The 21471-nt window shown below is 40.3% G+C and overlaps 3 protein-coding genes across 11 annotated transcripts in view; all 3 read right to left on the reverse strand.

Moving 5' to 3' along the window:
• The window catches only part of LOC139386546 (apoptosis regulator Bcl-2-like), a 53211-nt gene extending 42728 nt beyond the window's left edge, over nt 1-10483 (reverse strand). For 5 of the 7 annotated variants that reach the window (XM_071132185.1, XM_071132183.1, XM_071132184.1 and 2 more), the window contains exon 1: nt 9357-10478. In XM_071132185.1, coding sequence (XP_070988286.1) covers nt 9357-9896 — 540 coding nt within the window. In that variant the 5' untranslated portion in view covers nt 9897-10478. Of the gene's footprint in view, nt 1-9356 lie in introns of all 7 variants that reach the window. The other 2 variants (XM_071132186.1, XM_071132189.1) reach the window with 2 other exon arrangements.
• Nucleotides 10484-11437: 954 nt separating this feature from the next.
• LOC139387351 (3-ketodihydrosphingosine reductase) lies at nt 11438-19085 on the reverse strand. Its single transcript, XM_071133481.1, has 10 exons — nt 18650-19085; nt 18101-18190; nt 16606-16662; nt 16360-16425; nt 16163-16258; nt 15134-15325; nt 14925-15008; nt 14742-14825; nt 14471-14572; nt 11438-14210 (listed from the first exon to the last, which is right to left on the reverse strand). The coding sequence occupies exons 1-10, from the start codon at nt 18836-18838 to the stop codon at nt 14091-14093; spliced, it is 1080 nt and encodes a 359-aa protein (XP_070989582.1). The 5' UTR covers nt 18839-19085; the 3' UTR covers nt 11438-14090.
• Nucleotides 19086-20494: 1409 nt separating this feature from the next.
• LOC139387352 (vacuolar protein sorting-associated protein 4B-like) overlaps nt 20495-21471 on the reverse strand; it is a 35102-nt gene continuing 34125 nt past the window's right edge. For all 3 annotated transcript variants that reach the window (XM_071133482.1, XM_071133483.1, XM_071133484.1), the window contains 2 exons: nt 21242-21382; nt 20495-21138 (listed from right to left, as the gene is read on the reverse strand). In XM_071133482.1, the coding sequence (XP_070989583.1) occupies nt 21037-21138; nt 21242-21382 (243 nt within the window). In that variant the 3' untranslated portion in view covers nt 20495-21036. The remainder of the gene's footprint in view (nt 21139-21241; nt 21383-21471) is intronic.

Genomic DNA, 21471 nt, shown 5'->3' on the forward strand with positions numbered 1-21471 from the left:
TAATTCGCAAATAAATTCATTAAAAATCCTACAATGTGATTTTCTGGATTTTTTTTCTAATTTTGTCTGTCATAGTTGAAGTGTACCTATCATGAAAATGACAGGCCTCTCTCATGTTTTTAAGTGGGAGAACTTGCACAATTGGTGACTGATTAAATACTTTTTCGTCCCACTGTAGATACTTTTGTACTGGTTTCCTCCAGCATCTTCACAATGTCCTTTGCTGTTGTTCTGGGATTGATTTGCCCTTTTCACACCAAAGTACGTTCATCTCTAGGAGACAGAATGCGTCTCCTTCCTGTGCGGTATGACGGCTGCGTGGTCCCATGGTGTTTATACTCGCGTAATATTGTTTGTACAGATGAACGTGGTACCTTCAGGCGTTTGGAAATTGCTCCCAAGGATGAACACGACTTGTGGACGTCTACCATTTTTTTTCTGAGGTCTTGGCTGATTTCTTTTGATTTTCCCATGATGTCAAGCAAAGAGGCACTGAGTTTGAAGGTAGACCTTGAAATACATCCACAGGTACACCTGGAATTGACTCAAATGATGTCAATTAGCCTATCTGAAGCTTCTAAAGCCATGACATAATTTTCTGGAATTTTCCAAGCTGTTCAAAGGCACAGTCATCCTAGTGTATGTTAACTTCTGACCCACAGGAATTGTGATACAGTGAATTATAAGTGAAATAATCTGTCTGTAAACAATTGTTGTAAAAATTACTTGTGTCATGCACAAAGTAGATGTTCTAACCAACTTGCCAAAACTATAGTTTGGTAACAACAAATTTGTGGAGCTGATGAAAAACAGGTTTTAATGACTCCAACCTAAGTGTATATAAACTTCCGACTTCAACTGTATATATTTATTTATTATGGTCAAGTGCCCCTAAACAAAGATGCCCAGGGTCCCTGCTCATCTGTGTAAACGTGCCTTAGGCATGCTGCATGGAGGCATGAGGCCTGCAGATGTAGCATGGGCAATAAATTGCCATGTCTGTACTGTGAGACGCCTAAGACAGCGCTACAGGGAGACAGGATGAACAGTTGATCGTCCTCGCAGTGGCAGACCACGTGTAACAACACCTGCACAGGATCGGTACATCCGAACATCACACCTGAGGGACTGGTACAGGATGGCAACAACAACTGCCCCGAGTTACACCAGGAACGCACAATCCTTCCATCAGTGCTCAGACTGTCCGCAATAGGCTGCGAGAGGCTGGACTGAGGGCTTGTAGGCCTGTTGTAGTAAGGCAGGTCCTCACCAGACATCACCGGCAACAACGTCGCCTATGGACACAAACTAGCATCAAAAGTTAAAAAAAATAAAAATTGAAAAGTATTAATAGGAGACTGAATGCGATCGGACCACCATCTAATTGGCCTCTGTACACAGTAACTCTTACAGAATTTCCATGTGGATTGGGATAAAGCCTATTGGATGACAATGTGTTCATAACTTAGACAAAATAATTAATAATTGACTTTTTTCTCCACAACATAGGTACAGCAGATCCCATTATTGTATGGGACACTTTTAAATGTACTTTTAGAGGCCATTCAATACAATACAATACTCATCATTAATTTAGGTCAAAAGAGATTAGACTAATAAAGGAAATAGAGGAAATAACAGCGCAGGTAGATGATAATGGAAACTGAACTATAGAGGCACATAATAAGTTAGCAGAAAAACACAAATATTTGGAGGTACTTATTCAAGAATGATCAAGTGTAATGTATTACAAATATAAAGCTAATCAGATGGAAAATGGGGAAAAATGCAACAAAACAATCTGGAATTTTCAATATCGAAAAGCTACCAAAAATAATTTATAGAATCTTGTAACAAATGATGGACTCATCCATTATTCACCAAATTATATTTTGAAAGAGGAAGCAAAATATTTTAAGCATATGTTTTCTTTTCAGTCTCCTCCATTTACACTGAATGATGTTAACTGTAAGGTTTTCTTTCCTAATAATAATAATGTAAAATTAACAAATGTTCAGAAAGACCTCTGTGAAGGCCAACTTACAGAAGAGGAACTTTTTGAGGCAATTAAATATTTTCAGTCTGTAAAAACACCAGGGCTTGATGGTACCAGTAGAGGTATATCAGACCTTTTTTGATGTCCTCAAAGATGCATTATTGGCATGTTTTAATTACTCCTATAAAAACGGTAGACTTTCAGGTACTCAACAAGAAAGTCTGATTTCATTACTACTAAAACAGAACCTAGGTGGTACTGTAAGTATAAAGATCCAGTCCATTTAAAAAACAGGAGGCCTATACCACTTCAATGTTGTGATGCGAAAATCCGGGCGAAATGCATAGCACATAGAATAAAAAAAGTCTTACCATATATTGTTCATCCTGATCAGACAGGTTTTTTACATGGACGATATATTGGAAATAATATACGACAATTACTTGAAACAATTGAACATTATGAAACATCAAAGATACCAGGCCTGGTCTTCATAGCATAGCATAGCATTTTGAAAAGGCATTTGATAAAGTACGACTAGAATTTATTTATGAATGGCTGGATTACATTCATTTCGGTGAATCTCTTATACAATGGGTTAAAGTTATGTACAGCAACCGAAGATGTAAAATAGTAAATAATGGTTACTTCTCAGAAAGTATTGAGCGTTTAAGATGAATAAAACAAGGCTGTCCGTTGTTTCCATATCTATTTATTATGACCGTTGAAATGCTAGCTATTAAAATTAGATCCAACAAGAACATCAAGGGGTTAGAAATCCAGGGGATAAAAACAAAAGTGTCAATGTATGCTGATGACTAGTTTTTTTATTAGTCCTCAATCTGGATCCCTGTACAGTCTCATTGAAGATCTTGTTCACTTTTCTAGACTCTCTGGGACTAAAACCTAATTATGACAAGTGTACCATATTACGTATTGGATCGTTAAAAGGGAAAGGGGGATACCTAATCAGTTGTCCAACTGAATGTATTCAACTGAAATGTGTCTTCCGCATTTAACCCAAACCCTCTGAATCAGATAGGTGCGGGGGGCTGCCTTAATCGACATCCACATATTCGTCGCCCAGGGAACAGTGGATTAACAGCCTTGCTCAGGGGCAGAACGACAGATTAATACCTTGTCAGCTCGGGGATTTGATCCAGCAAACTTAAGACACAGTGTTTACACTACCTTATAGTTTACCAATAAAGTGGGTATATGGTGAAGTAGACATACTTGGTATTCACATCTCAAAAAATATAAAGGAACTTACCACAATCAATTTCAATAGAAAGTTTGCAAAAATAGATAAGCCCCTCAACCATGGAGAGGAAAATTTTAAAAATCACATTCATTAACTCTTTGGTCCTATCACAGTTTACTTACTAATTGCACTGCCTACTCCAGATGACTCGTTTAAAAAAATAAAATAAAAATCATATGAGCAAAATATATTTCATTTTATTTGGAATGCTAAGCCAAACAAAATTAAACTTGCCTATTTATATAATGAATATGAGTTTGGGGGGCTAAAATTATTAAATATTAAAGCTTTAAACCTCTCACTAAAAGCTTTACTCATACATAAGTTATACTTAAACCCTAAATGGTCCTCCAGTAGATGATTAAGAAAGGCTCATCCAGTTGCTCAAAAATGGCCTTTTCATTTATACAGATTACAATTTCTCATTTCCGACTGATTGAAAATAAAATTTGGTTTAAAGTATCGCCCTTTCTTAAACAAGCCATACAAAGCTGGCTACAATTTCAGTTTTATCCTCCAGAAAAGATAGAACAAATATTATAACAAATGCTATTGTTAAACTCAAATATACTGATTAATAAAAAGAGTATATTTATTAATTATATTGTGAATATAAACGGTAGAGTTGTGTCACATCAGCAGCTATCGAAAATATATGGGAATGTCTGCTCAATCAAAATGTATAACCAACTGATTGCAACATTACCACAAAAATGGAAGAGGCAAATGAAAAGGGAGAAGGTTGTTTGCCTGACATATATTAAAGATACAAATTGGCTGAAAGGAATTAGCATAAATAGAAAAATATAGTAGTTTCATTTGAGGACAAAAATGTTGACAGCTGCGCTATACAGGTTGCAAAATAAATGGGAGGAGATTTTTGATATACCGATTCCATGGAACATGGTTTATGAACTGGTACAAAAAAAACAACACTTGATACAACACTTAGAGTTTTTCAATTTAAATTATTATACAAAATTCATGTCACCAACAGAATGCTATATATATGGGGCGTACAAGAATCTCAGCTGTGTAGATTTTGCTGTGAAGAGACAGAATCACTAGATATTTTATTTTGGTATTGCCCCTATGTAGCTTGTTTCTGGTCACAGGTTCAGGAATGGTTAAAAAAAAATCACAACATTCACTTAAAAAAGACAAGGCTGCCTATCATACATTCTTCCACTCATTGCACCTTGTTGCCCCTTGTATCCCCCGTAGTTGCAATGCAACCACAACAGATAGACTTCAGTACTCAGCGTTTGTCCAGGTCCCTTTTCAACAGGACCTCGGGAGATGCCTTCAATACCGTCCAACAGGGACAAGTTAACCGTACATGTTTTAATGCTTAACCATCACGCTTTTTCTGTTTTAACCTTACCTACTTTCACTCCACTCATAGACGTTTATCCCTCCCTGGACAAATGTTGCACTTTCCTCACGTGAGACCATCTTGTCGAGCTGATCATTTCAAACCACACTGCTCTCATTGGGCAAAAAACTGGTTGAATCAACATTGTTTCCATGCAATTTACACCAAATAAGTCAATGTGATGATGTTGAATCAATGTAGAAAACTGCTTGGATTCATCAACGGTAAGGGAATTTCGTCTTTTTTTCACCCACCTTTTAACCTAAATCCAATGACAGGTGACAGTTTTGGTTGATTTCACGTTGAATTCATGTTAGTTGGCAACTCAATCAAATATAAATCAAAACTAGACGTTGAACTGACGTCTGTGCCCAGTGGGCTGTTTCATCCATGGCAATGATGTTGCTCTCCTTTCTCTTCTTTTGCACAATCTTCACGATTACTGAAGTTCCCTCCTGAACAATTCATTTAGACCCGTCGTTAATTTGAAACAAGTGGTTATTTTCTGAAATGTGTGCCGATGCCCAGCCGTTAAAAGGGACAGGCGGCTATCTGAGACTCAGTGTTTAATTGATATTTTAAGTGACAAGCACATTTAATTCATTGTTTCTGGAATGTCATCTGAGCCTCACTTACATCACAGACAATTTTTGGGTGGGATGTTCAATTTGGTCACTTATCACAAGTCCCTGGTAAAATGACACAGAAAATTGGTTGCATATACCTTCCCATAATACGGAATTAACCTTCGGATTAAAAGATTCTGTGCCCTTCAGTTCTCATAGATATAGCACATGAATATCCTGTCGCCTCAGCCTTGAAACACTACTGTCTATTCTGACCTACATACAACAGTACATAGTGAGACGGGTAGTCGGGTATACAGGCTCCAGAGACCTCTAACACACAGACACACACGGCAGCCACAGCCGTATCCCGTCATCAGCCGTATCCCGTCATCCCAGGCACAGGTTTCAAAAGAGACAAAAGGGCTCCAACTGAACCAAAATGCACTGGAGAGTGCATGTTACATGTTAAATAAACATACAGGCTGGCTGTAGTCTGTGGTTCTGTAATCCTGGAGGCCTCTCTCTCCTCTCCGTGCTTTCCTTTGATATGTGGCACAACATGCCACCTTCAGGGGCAGACGAGACTCAAGGGGAATGTTAAACGCTCCTTCCTTTAGAGATGAAATGCTCCACATAAATCATTGATTAGCCTCCACCCCTCCAATACTCACCCCCTCTACCACCTTTAGCTAGATAGCTGAAATGGTGCAAACAAATGTTATGTTCTCATTAAGAGTACTTTTGTCAATTAGGGACTACTTTTTGTCAGTTTGGCCTAATATCTGCTGAGCTGTAGAAGAGAGCAGTCGTAAAGGAGTGCCACGCTGTTCATCTTCAGAGGGGAAATAGCAGTAACAAAAGAAAAACAGAACAGAGGTTGTTGTGGATGTGAAGTTGGTGATGCATGCTCAGTTATTTGATGATAGATGATAAATGCATTGTGTGTGCACGTGCGTGTGTGTGTGTGTGTGTGTGTGTGTGTGTGTGTGTGTGGGGGGGGGGGGGGGGGCTCTCAACTTTGTTTTGGTTGGAGGATTCTATGGGTCATGTGAATCTCTGACAGTGGTCCTCATCTCTTGTCCTGTCTTGCCTGAGGGCTGGTAGCCTATACTATTAATTTGATGGCACCCATTCCCCTGACATGTGTCTGTCCAGCTCTGTCCAGCTCTGTCCCGCCACGGATGTGGAGCGAGACAGATACTGTATAATGATCCTGCCCTACTAGTGCCTCATCAGCTCTGGTTACAGTACAGACTGTTCTCTGCAGATAGTGTCACAGACATCTGTGACATATGTGAAAGCAATGCAGTGTTTAACAGAAGTATAGCAGGTTTAACCAAGGCCGGCTAGATAGATAGATAGATAGATAGATAGACAGACAGACAGACAGACAGACAGACAGACAGACAGACAGACAGACAGACAGACAGACAGACAGACAGACAGACAGACAGACAGACAGACAGACAGACAGACAGACAGACAGACAGACAGACAGACAGACAGACAGACAGACAGACAGACAGACAGACAGACAGACAGACAGACAGACAGACAGACAGACAGACAGACAGACAGACAGACAGACAGACAGACAGACAGACAGACAGACAGACAGACAAATACATTTAAATTCCTGACATTTAATCCAAGTACAAATTCCCTGTCTTAGGTCAGTTAGGATCACCACTTTATTTTAAGAATGTGAAATGTCAGAATAATAGTAATTATAATTATTATTATTTATTTAAGCTTTTATTTATTTTACCACATTCCCAGTGGGTCAAAAGTTTACATACACTCAATTAGTATTTGGTAGAATTACCTTTAAATTGTTTAACTTAGGTCAAAGGTTTCAGGTTGCCTTCCACAAGCTTCCCACAATAAGTTGGGTGAATGTTGGCCCATTCCTCCTGACAGAGCTGGTGTAACTGAGTCAGGTTTGTAGGCCTCCTTGCTCACGCACGCTTTTTCAGTTCTGCTCACAAATTTTCTATGGGTTTGAGGTCAGTGCTTTGTGATGGCCACTCCAATACCTTGACTTTGTTGTCCTTAAGGCATTTTGACACAACTTTGGAAGTATGATTGGGGTTATTGTCCATTTGGAAGACCCATTTGCGACCAAGCTTGAACTTCCTGACTGATGTCTTGACATGTTGCTTCAATATATCCACACAATTTTCCTGCCTCATGATGCCATCTATTTTGTGAAGTGCACCAGTCCCTCTTGCTGCAAAGCAGCCCCACAACATGATGCTGCCACCCCCGTGCTTCACCGTTGGGATGGTGTTCTTCGGCTTGCAAACATCCCCCTTTTCCTCCAAACATAACGATGGTCATTAAGGCTAAACAGTTCTATTTTTGTTTCATCAGACCAGAGGACATTTCTGCAAAAGCACAATCCTTGTCCCCATGTGCAGTTGCAAACCGTAGTCTGGCTTTTTTATGGCGGTTTTGGAGCAGTGGCTTCTTCCTTGCTCTTTGTTGATATAGGACTCACTTTACAGTGGATATAGATACCTTTGTACCTGTTTCCTCCGGCATCTTCAAAAGGTCCTTTGCTGTTGTTTTGGGATTGATTTGCACTTGTCGCACCAAAGTATATTAATCTTTAGGAAACTGAACACGTCTCCTTCCTGAGCTGTATGACGGCTGTGTGGTCCCATGGTGTTTATACTTGCGTACTATTGTTTGTACAGATGACCGTGGTACGTTCATGCGTTTGGAAATTGCTCCCAAGGATGAACCAGACATGTGGAGTTCTACAATTTATTTTCTGTGGTCTTGGCTGATTTCTTTTGATTTTCCCATGATGTCATGCAACGAGGCACTAAGTTTGAAGGTAGGCCTTGAAATACATCCACAGGTACACCTCCAATTGACTCAAATGATGTCAATTAGCCTATCAGAAGCTTCTAAAGTCATGACGTCATTTCTGGAATTTACCAAGCTGTTTAAAGGCACAATTAATTTAGTGTAAGTACACTTCTGACCCCCAGGAATTGTGATACAGTGAATTATAAGTGAAATAATCTGTTTGTTAACAAATGATGTAAAAATGGCTTGTGTCATGCACAAAGTAGATGTCCTAACTGACTTGCCAAAACTATAGTTTGTTAACAAGAAATTTGTGGAGTGGTTGAAAAACTAGTTTTAATGACTCCAAAGTGTATTTTATCTTCCGACTTTAACTGTAGATAGATAGATAGATAGATAGATAGATAGATAGATAGATAGATAGATAGATAGATAGATAGATAGATAGATAGATAGATTAGTTTATTAGTCACATGCACATGGTTGTAGATGTAATCGCAGGGTAAGGCGGAATTCTTATGGTCTGAGCTCAAACAGTATTGGTCAAAAAACGAGAAGTAAATGACACAATAATAAACATAATAATAATAATAATATACACTGAATGTACAAAACATTATGAACACCTGGTCTTTCCATGACATAAACTGACCAGGTGAATCCAGGTGAAAGCTATGATCCCTTATTGATGTCACGTGCTAAATCCACTTCAATCAGTGTAGATGAAGGGGAGGAGACAGGTTAAAGAAGGATTATTAAGCCTTGAGACATGTATTGTATATGTGAGCCATTCAGAGAGTGAATGGGCAAGATACAATATGTATGTGCCTTTGAATGGGGTATGGTAGTAAGTGCCAGGTGCACAGGTTTGTTTCAAAAACTACAATGCTGCTGGGTTTTCAAGCTCAAGAGTTTCCTGTGTGTATCAAGAATGGTCCACCACCCAAAGGCCTTCCAGTCAATTTGACACAACTGTGGGAAGCATTGGAGTCAATATGGGCCAGCATCTGCTTTCAGACCTTATAGAGCATGCCCCGATGAATTTAGTCCGTTCTGAGGGCAAAATGGGGGGTGTAACTCAATATTTGCAAGGTGTTCTGCCTTCAGTCGGCTACAGTCGGCTGAGGCGGGCTTTAGAGCGTGGGGAGGTGTGACAGATACTGTAATATCTTATTGGCCAGACATGCCAGACAAACAGCCTGAACATCAAATCAGCAACACTAAAATATGATGTCGTTAATATCCAGACATTCCCACCGCATCATACGTAATGTAGCCTAGCCTATGGATAAATCAACGTGATATCGGGCAATTCAAAGGAGAGATTACACCTACCCATCCCCCGTTCTCTTGAATCCAGTTGTGCAGCGGTCCATTTAGATACTCCGTCATCCACCCAGCGATGTGGTCAACCTGCGACGTCATTTCCTTGTTCACGCATTCCACACATATTGTGCCACCGAACTCGAAGAAGGCGACAATTCGTCCCCAGTTAACCCCGTCCCTGAACAGCTCGTCTATCACCTCTCTGAATCTCCTTTCTGCCATAGAAGACGTGAGATACAATTGGTGTGACATCTCCGCAAAGTCGGGCTGGTACAGGCGTTCGAGTTCGTCCCCGGCCTCACGCAAAACTCTGTGAATAGCTGCAAGCGGGTCCGTTTGGGAGAGCGGTTTGGGAAGATGGGGGACGCTGCCCGGTCTGGCGTTATTGGCCCCGTGGCACCGCCGTGCCAAACCAGGCGGAGGAGAAATCATCGACCCATTATTATCAGCATCTTCCTCGGCATTCTCGAAATCCCACGCATATCCCATTTTCAAGAGTTTGTGACAAATGTACTTTTCCACTATACAGCGGTTGTCGTCGTTTGCCATTATGATTGGCACTGATAATGACCTCCACAATCCTAGTTTTTAAGAATAATACATCGTACTTATCAACATGCACTGCGCCGCGCAATACATCAGATCAGACAAAAAGTGTATTTCTGAGAAAAAGCTCTGGTCAAGTTTATAGGATACTATCGAACCGTGCAGAACGAAACACTGCAACGGGAGCGATGTGCGTGGATTGAAAAACGGTCCCTTCACCCAACTAGGCTGAAACCGTGAAAAAGTCCAAGTATATCCACGTAAGAATATCAAAATGTTTCCCCAATTGTGCTATCAAAAGGAAATATTCGAAGCCTTGATCAAAAAGTGGCTACAGTTATCTGTAGACTCCCAAATCCAGACAGCCAGAAATACGGAAGAGATTAAAATATTCTCGATGTGCACATAATGTAGTCTACACTACAAAAAAATAAAATAAATACATGACCGAAAAACCACATAAGAAGATCAACGTCGCATGCATCCAGAATATTGTTACGCGTACGGAGAGACGTTTCGAGGGACTGTGCAGTGAAGACTGTATCCCACAATAATATTGCGGTCTGTGTTCCAGCTACACACTGTGGGTTGGTTGAACATTCTTTGCTGCTTTGCTGGTGAGGTATTTCTTACGTCACCCATAGAAAGTTATCACTTGTGCATTTGGAAACTCCACGTAGGCCTATGTGTCGTTCCTATTTGGTTACGTTTTATCTGTAGAGAAATGTTTGCCATGATAGGATTTTAACCTTTAATTCTTATCTAATGCAGAAAATGTTGCTATAACCCTAACATTTCCCCAATATTTTATGGGTCGAAATATGGCGAATAGCCATTTAAACTATTACGAACAGTAGCCTATCAATTCGGATCAAGTTGTAGAAATAGGTGAACCTTGCCTTATTTGAAGAATTAGAAGCTTCAAGCTTGCTTTCTTTGGCCCTGCCTGATTAACAATTGCTGAGCCCTTACTAGACAGGACTACACCATTCTGATTCCCCATGAGGGGACTGCTTTTATCTAGCATCCTTATGGACATCCATCCATCTCATTGGTGGACATATATTTTGATGTTCTCTGTGTTTTTCTCTTTCTTCCAGTGTGTCTGTGTATATCTCGCTCAGTCACTCTACCTGCCTATATCTTCTACACATTCTCTGACAGGGCAACGCAGCCTCTAAATCCCCATGCAGTCTTCCTGCTGATCTGAGGGCACTATACCATAGCTACTGTCTGCCCAGGCTGTTCTGTTCCCATGGAAGATGAAAGAATACTCATACAGAATACGTAAAACTGAACCCCCCCCAACAACTGCCCGGCCACAAGCACCTACTGTACATCAAAACTGTATAATGGTATGGAGTGGCACAGAACACCCACTCCACTCAGCTTCTGAATAGACAGGAGTCAGTTCAGAATCCAGCAAACACAGCTACACGTACAGTATAGGTTATACAGAATCACATAAAAGTTATTTAAAATAGACTAACCATAGTTGTGTTTTAAAAGGCCTGAGTCAACAGTACTGAGAGCAGACAAAAACATAGAGGGCATTTAGCAGAGGAAATGTCATTTTCCAAGGTTATTTATTTAGTTTTATCATGTAAGAAAATAAGACAAAGCAACATTGTTCTACTCCTTACATTTTTCTTTTCAATGGCACACAAGGTGAAATTCGTACACATTTGGCCAAAACAAAACAACCAATAAGATAGGAATGATATTCAGTAGCACTGTACTTAAACATTTTATAATCTTCTTTTAAATATCTCTGGACAACATCAATGAATGGGAAAACTAGAGCGTGACTGAGCATTTTAACAATGGTACAACTTGGTTGTAGTGTTTTAACATATTGTAAGCATAGGCTTGATTTGCAAAGCTTAAAATGTGTTCAAACAAAATAGCTTTTCCCATGAGCTACATATATCAAATGTCTATAAACATCAACATATATGTGTTGCTACCTAAAGATGACAGAGAGTCAGAGCTAACAATGTACAGATGAGGAAATGACAGGTATCGACACACTAAGCGCGGGACAGTGACAATGTGCCTTGAACCAATGTTAAATGAGAACCTCCGAGTTGAATCATCCATTCTCACGTTCTTATTTTGGGTTTAAGTAAGGCCTTTTTGAACAAAAACTAATCTGAAATTGACGAACAAAAACACACCAAAAGAGTTGGCATTTTCGCAGAAAAATCGAATTAACTGGTAAACCACAAGCGGCTTAAGCCACATTATTTTCTGTGAATAAATTCTATTATTTTATCATTAACATCATTCGTAGTTCTCTCTTAAGGCTTGGAATGGGTCCCCACAGTTGTAGTGCTTGGCTGAACTACAAACGGTTTATAGGACAGTACAGACCAGCAACATCAAACAAAATAAATCACAAGTAGTTGCATTGCATTTACAGAAATGGTCTCTTAATACATTTTGGCATTCAAATATTGGTGGATTTAAAAAAGTATACTTTCTGATTCGTAGCCTATGGTTTGCATTAAAGGTCAGTACATTCTCCCCACAGTTGATGGATGGAAGGAAGACTTGCATGAGTTCACATTTGATCTTTTCTCTCCCCATTAAGCAGAATATTGAGAAGGTAAAAAGGTACTGGGATGTACGGGATGTTTAAAAGGCTTGGAGTTAGAGGACTTCAGGAAGGAACTGTGAATACTTACTGAGACAAATTACACAGTTAAGAGAGTATAGGATAGTGTCCACGGTGACTGAATGAAATGTAAAATTAGACAATACAATAGCACACATAGCTCCTTTATGTTGCTCTGCACAGACAGAGTTTGCCAGTCCCTCTTAATCTCTTGGCCTCTATATAAAATAGAGCTCTAGTGCCCTCTCCAGGCCTGAAGGGTCTTTGCTGGAACCTGCGAGTCACACCCCATGCCTTGTCCAGACACTACCCCATCACTTTAATCACAGAGCCCACTTGGATGCTACGTGGCAAAATATGTGCACAGATCACACATACATAGAGATCAACAACTGATAAGACATCATAGGAAGACAGGAAAGAGTGAATGAGGCTGGTATCAGATGTTAGCGGATTTGTTCTCATACTACATCGCACGACTGTCCTATGCCTACCTTTTACATACCGCTTCTACCTCAGGTAAGAAACACAAGTAAAATGTGAAAGTGGAATGCAAATAAGAGGAATAGAGGTTTTTCTTTTTTCCCCAGCCACCACCAGTGTCCAATGGCTTCTCTCTCTCCCTGGAGTAGGTTTGGTCAATGTACAGTCATTTAAACACATTGTAACACTGAATTAAAATCTTTCCCTTCGGCTTCTTCACACGGCTCCTACACAGCACACACATTCTCTCGTACTTGCACATACAATCATTTTACCTAAAAATGCCTTCGGTGATCATTTCCAGGAAGTAAATTTTAATTTTTGCTTTGCCTTCTCTCATCACTGTTAAATCACATCTAAGCTCCGTTAATGCATCCACAGCACGGGCCAATACGCCACTACATAAACAGCACATGGAAGGGCACTGGGTGACACAGAGTAAATAAAGAGAAGCTTTGCCTGCAAAGCTTGGGAAGGAAGGAGGAACACATTTGGTGAAAATAACAGTAGTTTGACGTGATAAAGATAGCTTACTCAGAATGGTCTGTATGACACATGGTTTGTTAGTGCTCTTGTTTCTTCTGATTCTTGGGATTGCAGGTCAACATGCTGACATAACCAGTCAGACTGGCAATCCCTTACTTTCCTCTCTGCATGGAAAAAAATAGGAGGATAGGGTGGCCCAAAAGTAGGCTAAAGTTTCAGGTGTTGACAAGGCCTACTTTAACAGCAAGCTAGTAGTGTTTAGTCTGCCCTCATAGACCCTTGTGTAAAGCAGCCTTAACAATAAAAGCAGGTATACAATTAAAACGTTTGTAGCACTTGAGTAAACAATATCACTGGAATGATGAAAAAAGGTGGACAAACAAAATAACTGCCAAGAATTGTATGTGTTAATAATAAGTAACAGGACACCTGCCATTTTCTTTACTTCGGTATTATCACTGGCGCACAAGATATCTGGCCATTTAGCCTGTCCAGGGTTGTGCCCTCTAAGGAATGGAGGGGAGGGGAGGGGAGAGGAGATGAGGGCTGGCTGGGGTGAGTTCTCCAGTGGCAATAATAGTGGAGGATGGGGGGGGGGGGGGGGGTTGTTGTTACTCCCTCTTGTCCGCTGCTTTGGCCTGCTCCCTCTGGATCATACAGCGACGCACAATGCTGTCGAAACTCCCCAGGTAGAACAGAGCAATGGTCCGGAACAGCCCCATGGTTACAATCTGCACAGAGATCAGAGGCCACATTAACAATTTGGGCTCTAGACAGTAAGACAGTTTTGGGACAATCTATTATTATGTTATAACCATAGAATTGTCATATTTCTATCTCTATGGTTACAATAGATGTGTAATAGATACAAAATGGCTTTGGTAAGTTGATAGTTAAGATTCAGTTAATACATGTTTATGAAAATAGTAATATTTGGGGTGTGTTGTAGTGAGACAGTGACAGTGCTGTTCCTGTCCTGTCGTGTAGTTACCTGCTGGAGGCCCTCTGTGATGGAGGTGACAGGTGACATTCCACAGGTGAGAGCTGAGAGCATGTAGCCGTCAGGCCCCACAGAGCTGTTAAAGTTCCCCTGCTGTGGGGGGCACAAAGACATGACCGTCAGAAAAACTGCTCTATCACACTTTTAGAGAGCACATTTCTCTGGGTTTCTGACTAGAAGTTATTTATTGATGAAGGTTTTTATGTAGGCCTGAGGCTTGGTGAATTTCATAGGGACATTTGCTGAGAATGCAATGTCTTACCACTGCATCCTTGACAACGATCTTAGCCACCTGCTCCGGCTGAGTCACCCCAGATGTCTCAGAGATCAGCCTAGTCTCTAAAGGCTATGGAAGGACAAAGAGACAAAATATAACTTGAGGCGTTAGAATAAAATATAAAATATGAGAGAGTTTACACTTTCCCCTTTTCATGAGGAGACTCACCTTTGTCCTATTCTCCTCTGCTAGTCCTGGAGTGTCAGTGTCAGGGGGGTAGGCCACCGTTACATAAATGTTATATGGCTTCATCTGCAAGGACGAGTAGAGGAAAGAGTGCTCTCAGCCTTAAAAAGACTTAGGTCAAATTCTCAACATAACATTTGGATATTGGCCCCCAATGTGGGCAGGAAAAGGAACAATTGGATACTACTCACCTCCATCTGCAGGGACTCAGCCAGCCCACGCAGGGCAAATTTGGATGGAGAGTAGGCTGTGTAGCCGAACAGGCCGATCTGGCCAGCCTGAGAGGAGATAAACAGTATGCGTCCCATCCTACGCTCCTTCATTGTGGTGATTACAGCCCGTGTGGGATACACACTGCCCAGGTAGTTCACCTCCATCATACTCTGTTATAGACAAGGGAAGGATCACAAAAAGTAATGAATGTATTATTATTAATAAAAAAAGGTATATTACTACTCATAGACTGAATAATATACATACTATCAAAGAGTATTCACTTGAGAAAAAACAGCCTCCTAACATGGTAATTGTTATATTTCTGAGCAGTTTCCATGGTAATAGCGTTTCTATGGGGTGAGGTCTAATGACTTCAGACCCTTAACGAGGCATGTGACCAGCATTGGAATGCCAGGATGAGAAGGAACTAGCTAGCAGCACCAGCACAGCCTAGCTCCCTCCAGGAAATCTAATTAAGTACATTAAATACATTAGGATGTGGGGAACACACACACAATCACATTTTCCATTGGTCATGATTATTATCTTAGTATCAGAATAATCCCTTCATGCACACACACTCGCAATGTGTACACACAACCTAATTTCCCTGGGTCATTATTGCGGTATTGGTACCACCCCTTCACTGTCAGAGAGTGAAGAAACCTGCCACCTCTTCAGCCTGGAATTAAACCTCCCTCTCATTCTTCCACTGCAATTAAATCTGCAGCAGTCCTAGACTGCAACCGAATCTAACCTTCTGGCTCACTAGCTGCCTCTAAACTGAAAACTGAACCCTTGGTTCCACCTTGGACAGACATCAAACCCTTTGAATCTTCAATCTGGGAAACATCTTGTCTCATTGCCTATTCAGAGTTAGTTTCAAATTATGTTCATTTTGGCACAACATCAAGGTTTTCTGAGGCACACACTAAGGAGTTGGGTTTCTGCGTTCTCCCTTCCAGACCTGTCGGTCTATTCCCCTCATTAGTTACAGTACTTACTCTGAAGCGCTCCACCTCCACCTCCTCAAACTTCCCAGAGAAGGACGTCCCAGCACAGTTCACCAACATGTCCACCGGACCAAGCTTTTCTTGGCACTAGATGGATGAAATTATATTGATATTGTTTACTTGCAGAGAATTATTATAAAAGTTAGGAATTGATATGATGGAAAAGGCCCCTATCACTTGTGATTTACCTGCTTAATCACACTTTCCACCTGTCTGTAGTCCTTGGATACGTCAACTGATATGCAGAGCACCACCTGAGTGGAAGAGGAATACAAATACCAAAACAGTCAGCAGTCAAGTGAGTTGCTAATGATAATCATCCAGGTCAACATTCAATGATTTACTTGCACCCCCCCCAAAAAGCAAGAACAACAAAAACATTGTCTTTCTTCCACGTTGTCCCAAAACATGTACTGTAGCAACGATATACATACCTGCTTGTCATTAATGGCACATTTCTCCACTTCTTTTTTCGCTTGAACCAATTTACTCTAAAGGAAATTAAAGAATGATTGATAAATGTGCTGACTGAGTCAAAAAAATATATACACAATACACTTCAAAAGTTTGGGATCACTTCCAAATTTCCTTGTTTTTGACAGAAAATATATTTTTTTGTCCATTAAAATAACATCAAATTGATCAGAAATACAGTGTAGATATTGTTAATGTTGTAAATGAATATTGTAGCTGGAAACGGTAGTTTTTTAAATGGAATATCTACATAGGCCCATTATCAGCCACCATCCCTCCTGTGTTCCAACAGACGCCTCACAAGTCATAAACTGGCAGCTTCATTAAATAGTACCCGCAAAACACCAGTCTCAACGTCAACAGTGAAGATGCGACTCGGGATGCTGGCCTTCTAGGCAGAGTTGCAAAGATAAAGCCATATCTCAGACTGGCCAATAAAAATAAAATATTAAGATGTGCAAAATAACACAGACACTGGGCAGAGGAACTCTGCCTAGAAGGCCAGTATCTCAGAGTCGCCTCTTCACTCTTGATGTTGAGACTGGTGTTTTGCGGGTACTATTTAATGAGCTGCCAGTTGAGGACTTGTGAGGTGTCTGTTTCTCAAACTAGACACTCTTAATGTACTTGTCCTCTTGCTCAGTTGTGCACCGGGGCCTCCCACTCCTCTTTCTACTCTGGTTAGAGACAGTTTGCACAGTTCTGTGAAGGGAGTGCTACATAGCGTTGTATGAGATTTTCAGTTTCTTCATAATTTCTCACATGGATTAGCCTTCATTTCTCAGAACAAGAATAGGCTGATGAGTTTCAGAAGAAAGTTATTTGTTTCTGGACATTTTGAGCCTGTAATCAAACTCACAAATGCTGATGCTCCAGATACTCAACTAGTCTAAAGAAGGCCAGTTGTATTGCTTCTTTAATCAGAACAACAGTTTTCAGCTCTGCTAACATAATTGCAAAAGGGTTTTCTAATGTTCAATTAGCCTTTTAAAATTATAAACTTGGATTAGCTGACACAACGTGCCATTGGAACACAGGCGTGATGGTTGCTGATAAAGGGCCTCTATACGCCTATGTAGATATTCCATAAAAATTATACCGTTTCCAGCTACAATAGTCATGTATAACATTAACAATTTCTACACTGTATTTCTGATAAATTTCATGTTATTTTAAATGGACACATTTTTTTTGCTTTTCTTTCAAAAACAAGGACATTTCTAAGTGACCCCAAACTTTTTAACGGTAGTGTATATAATTATAAGAAGCATGTGTGCGCCTAAATTGGGAAATGTAGACGCACACAAAGACATTTTGGAGCACATTTTGTAGACGCACTAGTGTTCCTAAATAAAAGTTCCAGGTCACAGCAAAATATTTAGCCGCATATACAAGTAAAATGGTTGCACTGTAGAGCCCTGCAAGGATGTTGATTTGAAGTGGATTTCTACTCACCTCGTCTCTTGCCACTAGTGTGATGAAGGCTCCTTGTCTGTAGCACTCCATAGCGATGCTTTTCCCTATTCCACTGGAACCTCCAGTGACCTGTGGGTTGAAAGGTGGTGGTAGGTGAGAGAGGAGGGTCATTCCCTTTAAAAAGTTAAATACAAGGGATGGTCCCCTACGGTCAAAGTCCAACTTACAGTAAATGCAGTAGGTCATTAGAATGTAGCTTTTTTTCCAAGTTAGTATATGTGTTTCTGCTAAAATGTGTAGTCATTTCTATGAAATTGAGTGTCATTGACTTATTGCCATACTAGAGTTTTCACTTTAAGCTTGCAACACATTGTCAACTCTGTTACAAGCTGTTAATTAATTGTGGGCGTGTTGTACTTGTAGATGATCTGCTGCGTGCAAGCGCCTTTACTTACGAAACACCTTCACCACCCTATAAAATCTACGGTGCAATGGTTATGCAATGCAACGTAGCTAACATAGTACATTGTTTCTAACTAGCACGTCTGAATATGATACCGTTGTCTAGTTAGGACAATGAGCACTTACCACGACGTGGGCCCCATTTAATTTGAGAGGTTTGGGGCTAATCAAAGGGGATATCATGTATAACAGCAACACGAAGGCAACGACGAATGCAACAACGACTAGAAGCATAATGAAAGGCAAAAGGAGCCACCAGGAACTGAAGAAAAGCCAATCCGTGATCGTTGAACTCAATTCTTCCTCAGAGGACATGGGTGAAGCTGGCAGTTCGGTTAGCTTCTAGACTCAGTAGGAGCGAATCGCGGGGGCTTGCCCTTGTCAAAAGGGGTGGCGATTAAACACAGAGGAGTTTTCTAGCAGTATATTTGGCAGCGTGTCAGCGGGTTTACTTCCAAGAGAAAATGCCGTGGTGGACCTTGGATCTACGATATTTTCCTGCCTAGCTGCAATATGAACCAAAACAAGTCGTATTGTGCACTTTGAACGGATGCGACAATTTGACCACCGTTCTAGGTATTTGTAGTTTTTACGCCACGAAGCAAACTGCCACCTAACCGAGGTTTGCTCATATTAAGGACAACACTTCCCAAAATGCAATGGTGTACTTCCTTATTGTTGGTGCACCCATTTTATTCTACCGACATAACTATCTCCATCGCCAGATCTTGATCTGTCAAATGAGATATATTTGTTTATTTAACTAGACAAGTCAGTTAAGAACACAGTCTTATTTACAGTGACGGATATTGGCATTTGTAAAGATTCATTTGAATCCTCAACCTGGACCACGAGACAATACTTTGTTAATTAAAAAGTCAAGTTCTCAATATTACTTTTATTTACATATGCATGGGAAAGAAAACCATATACATTGACTTTTCCACTCACTGATATATACTATATCATTCTCTACACTTTTATAGTGAGTTAAAAAGATAACACAAGATGTCCAACACTTTGAAAGATTTGTCTTCGGAATACAATCTCTATAAGATAAGAGTTTACATGAAATGTGCAAATATATTACATTTCAATACAACGATGACAAAACACAATATAGCTGTGCCTCTGGATATCAACTTCCACATTTTTAAATGAACCAAACAAAATAACAATGTATATGTTCTTACTACCTAAACTTGTTTCAGAAGGCACATGGTGCGCATTGCCACGTCTTAAAATGTAGTACTGTAAGTTCAAGCGAGCTGCATTCCACCAATGCCATAACAAAAAAGGACATGACGCTGTTATGTGCCTAAAATGTCAATTTCAGGTTACCTCTACAATTCCATTCACAAAAGTATCAGCCCCATTGTTTCTTCAGCACTGTTAGACAGTGTGACTGGATCTCCATAAGGCATCACTTTTCAGTAGTTCATGTTGGGAAGATAAGCAATATGTAACAGGGAAATGTGGATGGTGTGGATGGTCAGGGGGAAAAGTACTGAATCCTAGTCTATAAGGTGTCTGGTCCAGTACTTTTGGTGATCCTGACAGTTTAATCAGAATGACAATGAACAAACCACAGAGTGGCCTTCTTGAGAAAATAAAAAGTACATATACACACTATGTCCCAAAGTAGTTTCCACCCCGATTGTTGTCGGTAGTTCTTTTAACCCTAGCCGAAGCCCCACAAATATCTTGTGCATGTAGAATGACATACATTTGCAGTGCTTCAGCTACCCAAACCCATGTCTTTTACATCACCTTGAGACTACAAAGGCCTTTGAAAGTACAAATGGCATGCATTGTAAGTTTCATTCTCTCCAGACCAAAGAGCCATACATCTCCATAAAGTATCTACTATAAAATGAGTTCTCTCTTGTGTACAAAAATAAGTAGAGTATATGGGTGCTTACAATGACAAGTGAGGTGCAATTTGATTGATGGCAAGTGGTACTTGAAAACTGAGCTTAGATATTTATTGGGGAAGTTAGATAAGCACTCTGCACAATAAGCAGCATCTTAATTTGGTTAACAAGCTTGTATCGGTAACTTGAATCAAACTCCCATTGACTTCAAAGCATGACATATGCAAATGTTTGAGTTGAGCATTGTTCTCAAGTTAGGATTCGGGCCAAGATGCTGCTAAAGAGATTCCACAGAACATATGCCTATGTAACACCAAGGTTCTTAATTTCCATGCTGCGTTCCATCCACAAATCAGGTCTACCTCAGACATCTTGCAGCAGTGAAGTGATCTGTAATTGTTTGAACATGGGGGGCATCTAAGAAAATATCCACCTTTGTTTAACCCCTTATGTGGTCAATAGTCAAGCTCAGTAGAGCCATAGAAATTGACTTAAATGGGGATATCGGTTCTAGTAATTCTATGAGTAGAGCAGTCATGTGGCACACTTCTGATGAGCCAACAGAGCATGAAGGGGAGAATGAACACTTTGATACAATCATAATATTTGTTTTGGTAAAAAAAAAAAAAGAAGCCACGTTTAGCCCTCCTGTCCAAAGTCATCTGTGAATTTTCTCAGTTTGTCCAAATCATGATCGTTGACAGTTGGCTTCGTGCTGGACAGGGACCTCAGCATGTCAGACTACAAAGAATAAAGAGAGACATGATCAAGGGTTATTCAACAGTCTTGTTTTCCCAAAAACATTACCATTGAGAAAGAGAAACAGATAATTTTGCACACTCACCATACAAACGACTGGCTCACACAGCTTTTCCCCAGGGACCTCCATCCATGTCATCTCGACGCCGTTCGGGTCTCCCGGGGAGCACGGGGTCAAAAAGTCATCTACCAGGATTTTGGGGTTGTCTCTCAATGGCCCTCGTACCTTCAATAACAAACACAATTTATTGTGTTAAAAATAACAAAACTCAATAGAACAATGGCATAGCTTGATATAAAGATTAACACTGAAGA

Source organism: Oncorhynchus clarkii, chromosome 28, assembly GCF_045791955.1.
Source record: "Oncorhynchus clarkii lewisi isolate Uvic-CL-2024 chromosome 28, UVic_Ocla_1.0, whole genome shotgun sequence".
Classification (NCBI taxonomy): Eukaryota; Metazoa; Chordata; class Actinopteri; order Salmoniformes; family Salmonidae; genus Oncorhynchus; species Oncorhynchus clarkii.

Bases quoted from the DNA above. Each gene is read 5' to 3' on its own strand.
- LOC139387351 (XM_071133481.1), bottom strand. From the start codon at position 18,838: ATGTCCTCTGAGGAAGAATTGAGTTCAACGATCACGGATTGGCTTTTC. The intron at 18,191-18,649 runs GTAAGTGCTCAT...TTCAACCCACAG, and splicing joins TAAATGGGGCCCACGTCGTG to GTCACTGGAGGTTCCAGTGG. The intron at 14,826-14,924 runs GTGAGTCTCCTC...GTCCTTCCATAG, and splicing joins CAGAGGAGAATAGGACAAAG to CCTTTAGAGACTAGGCTGAT.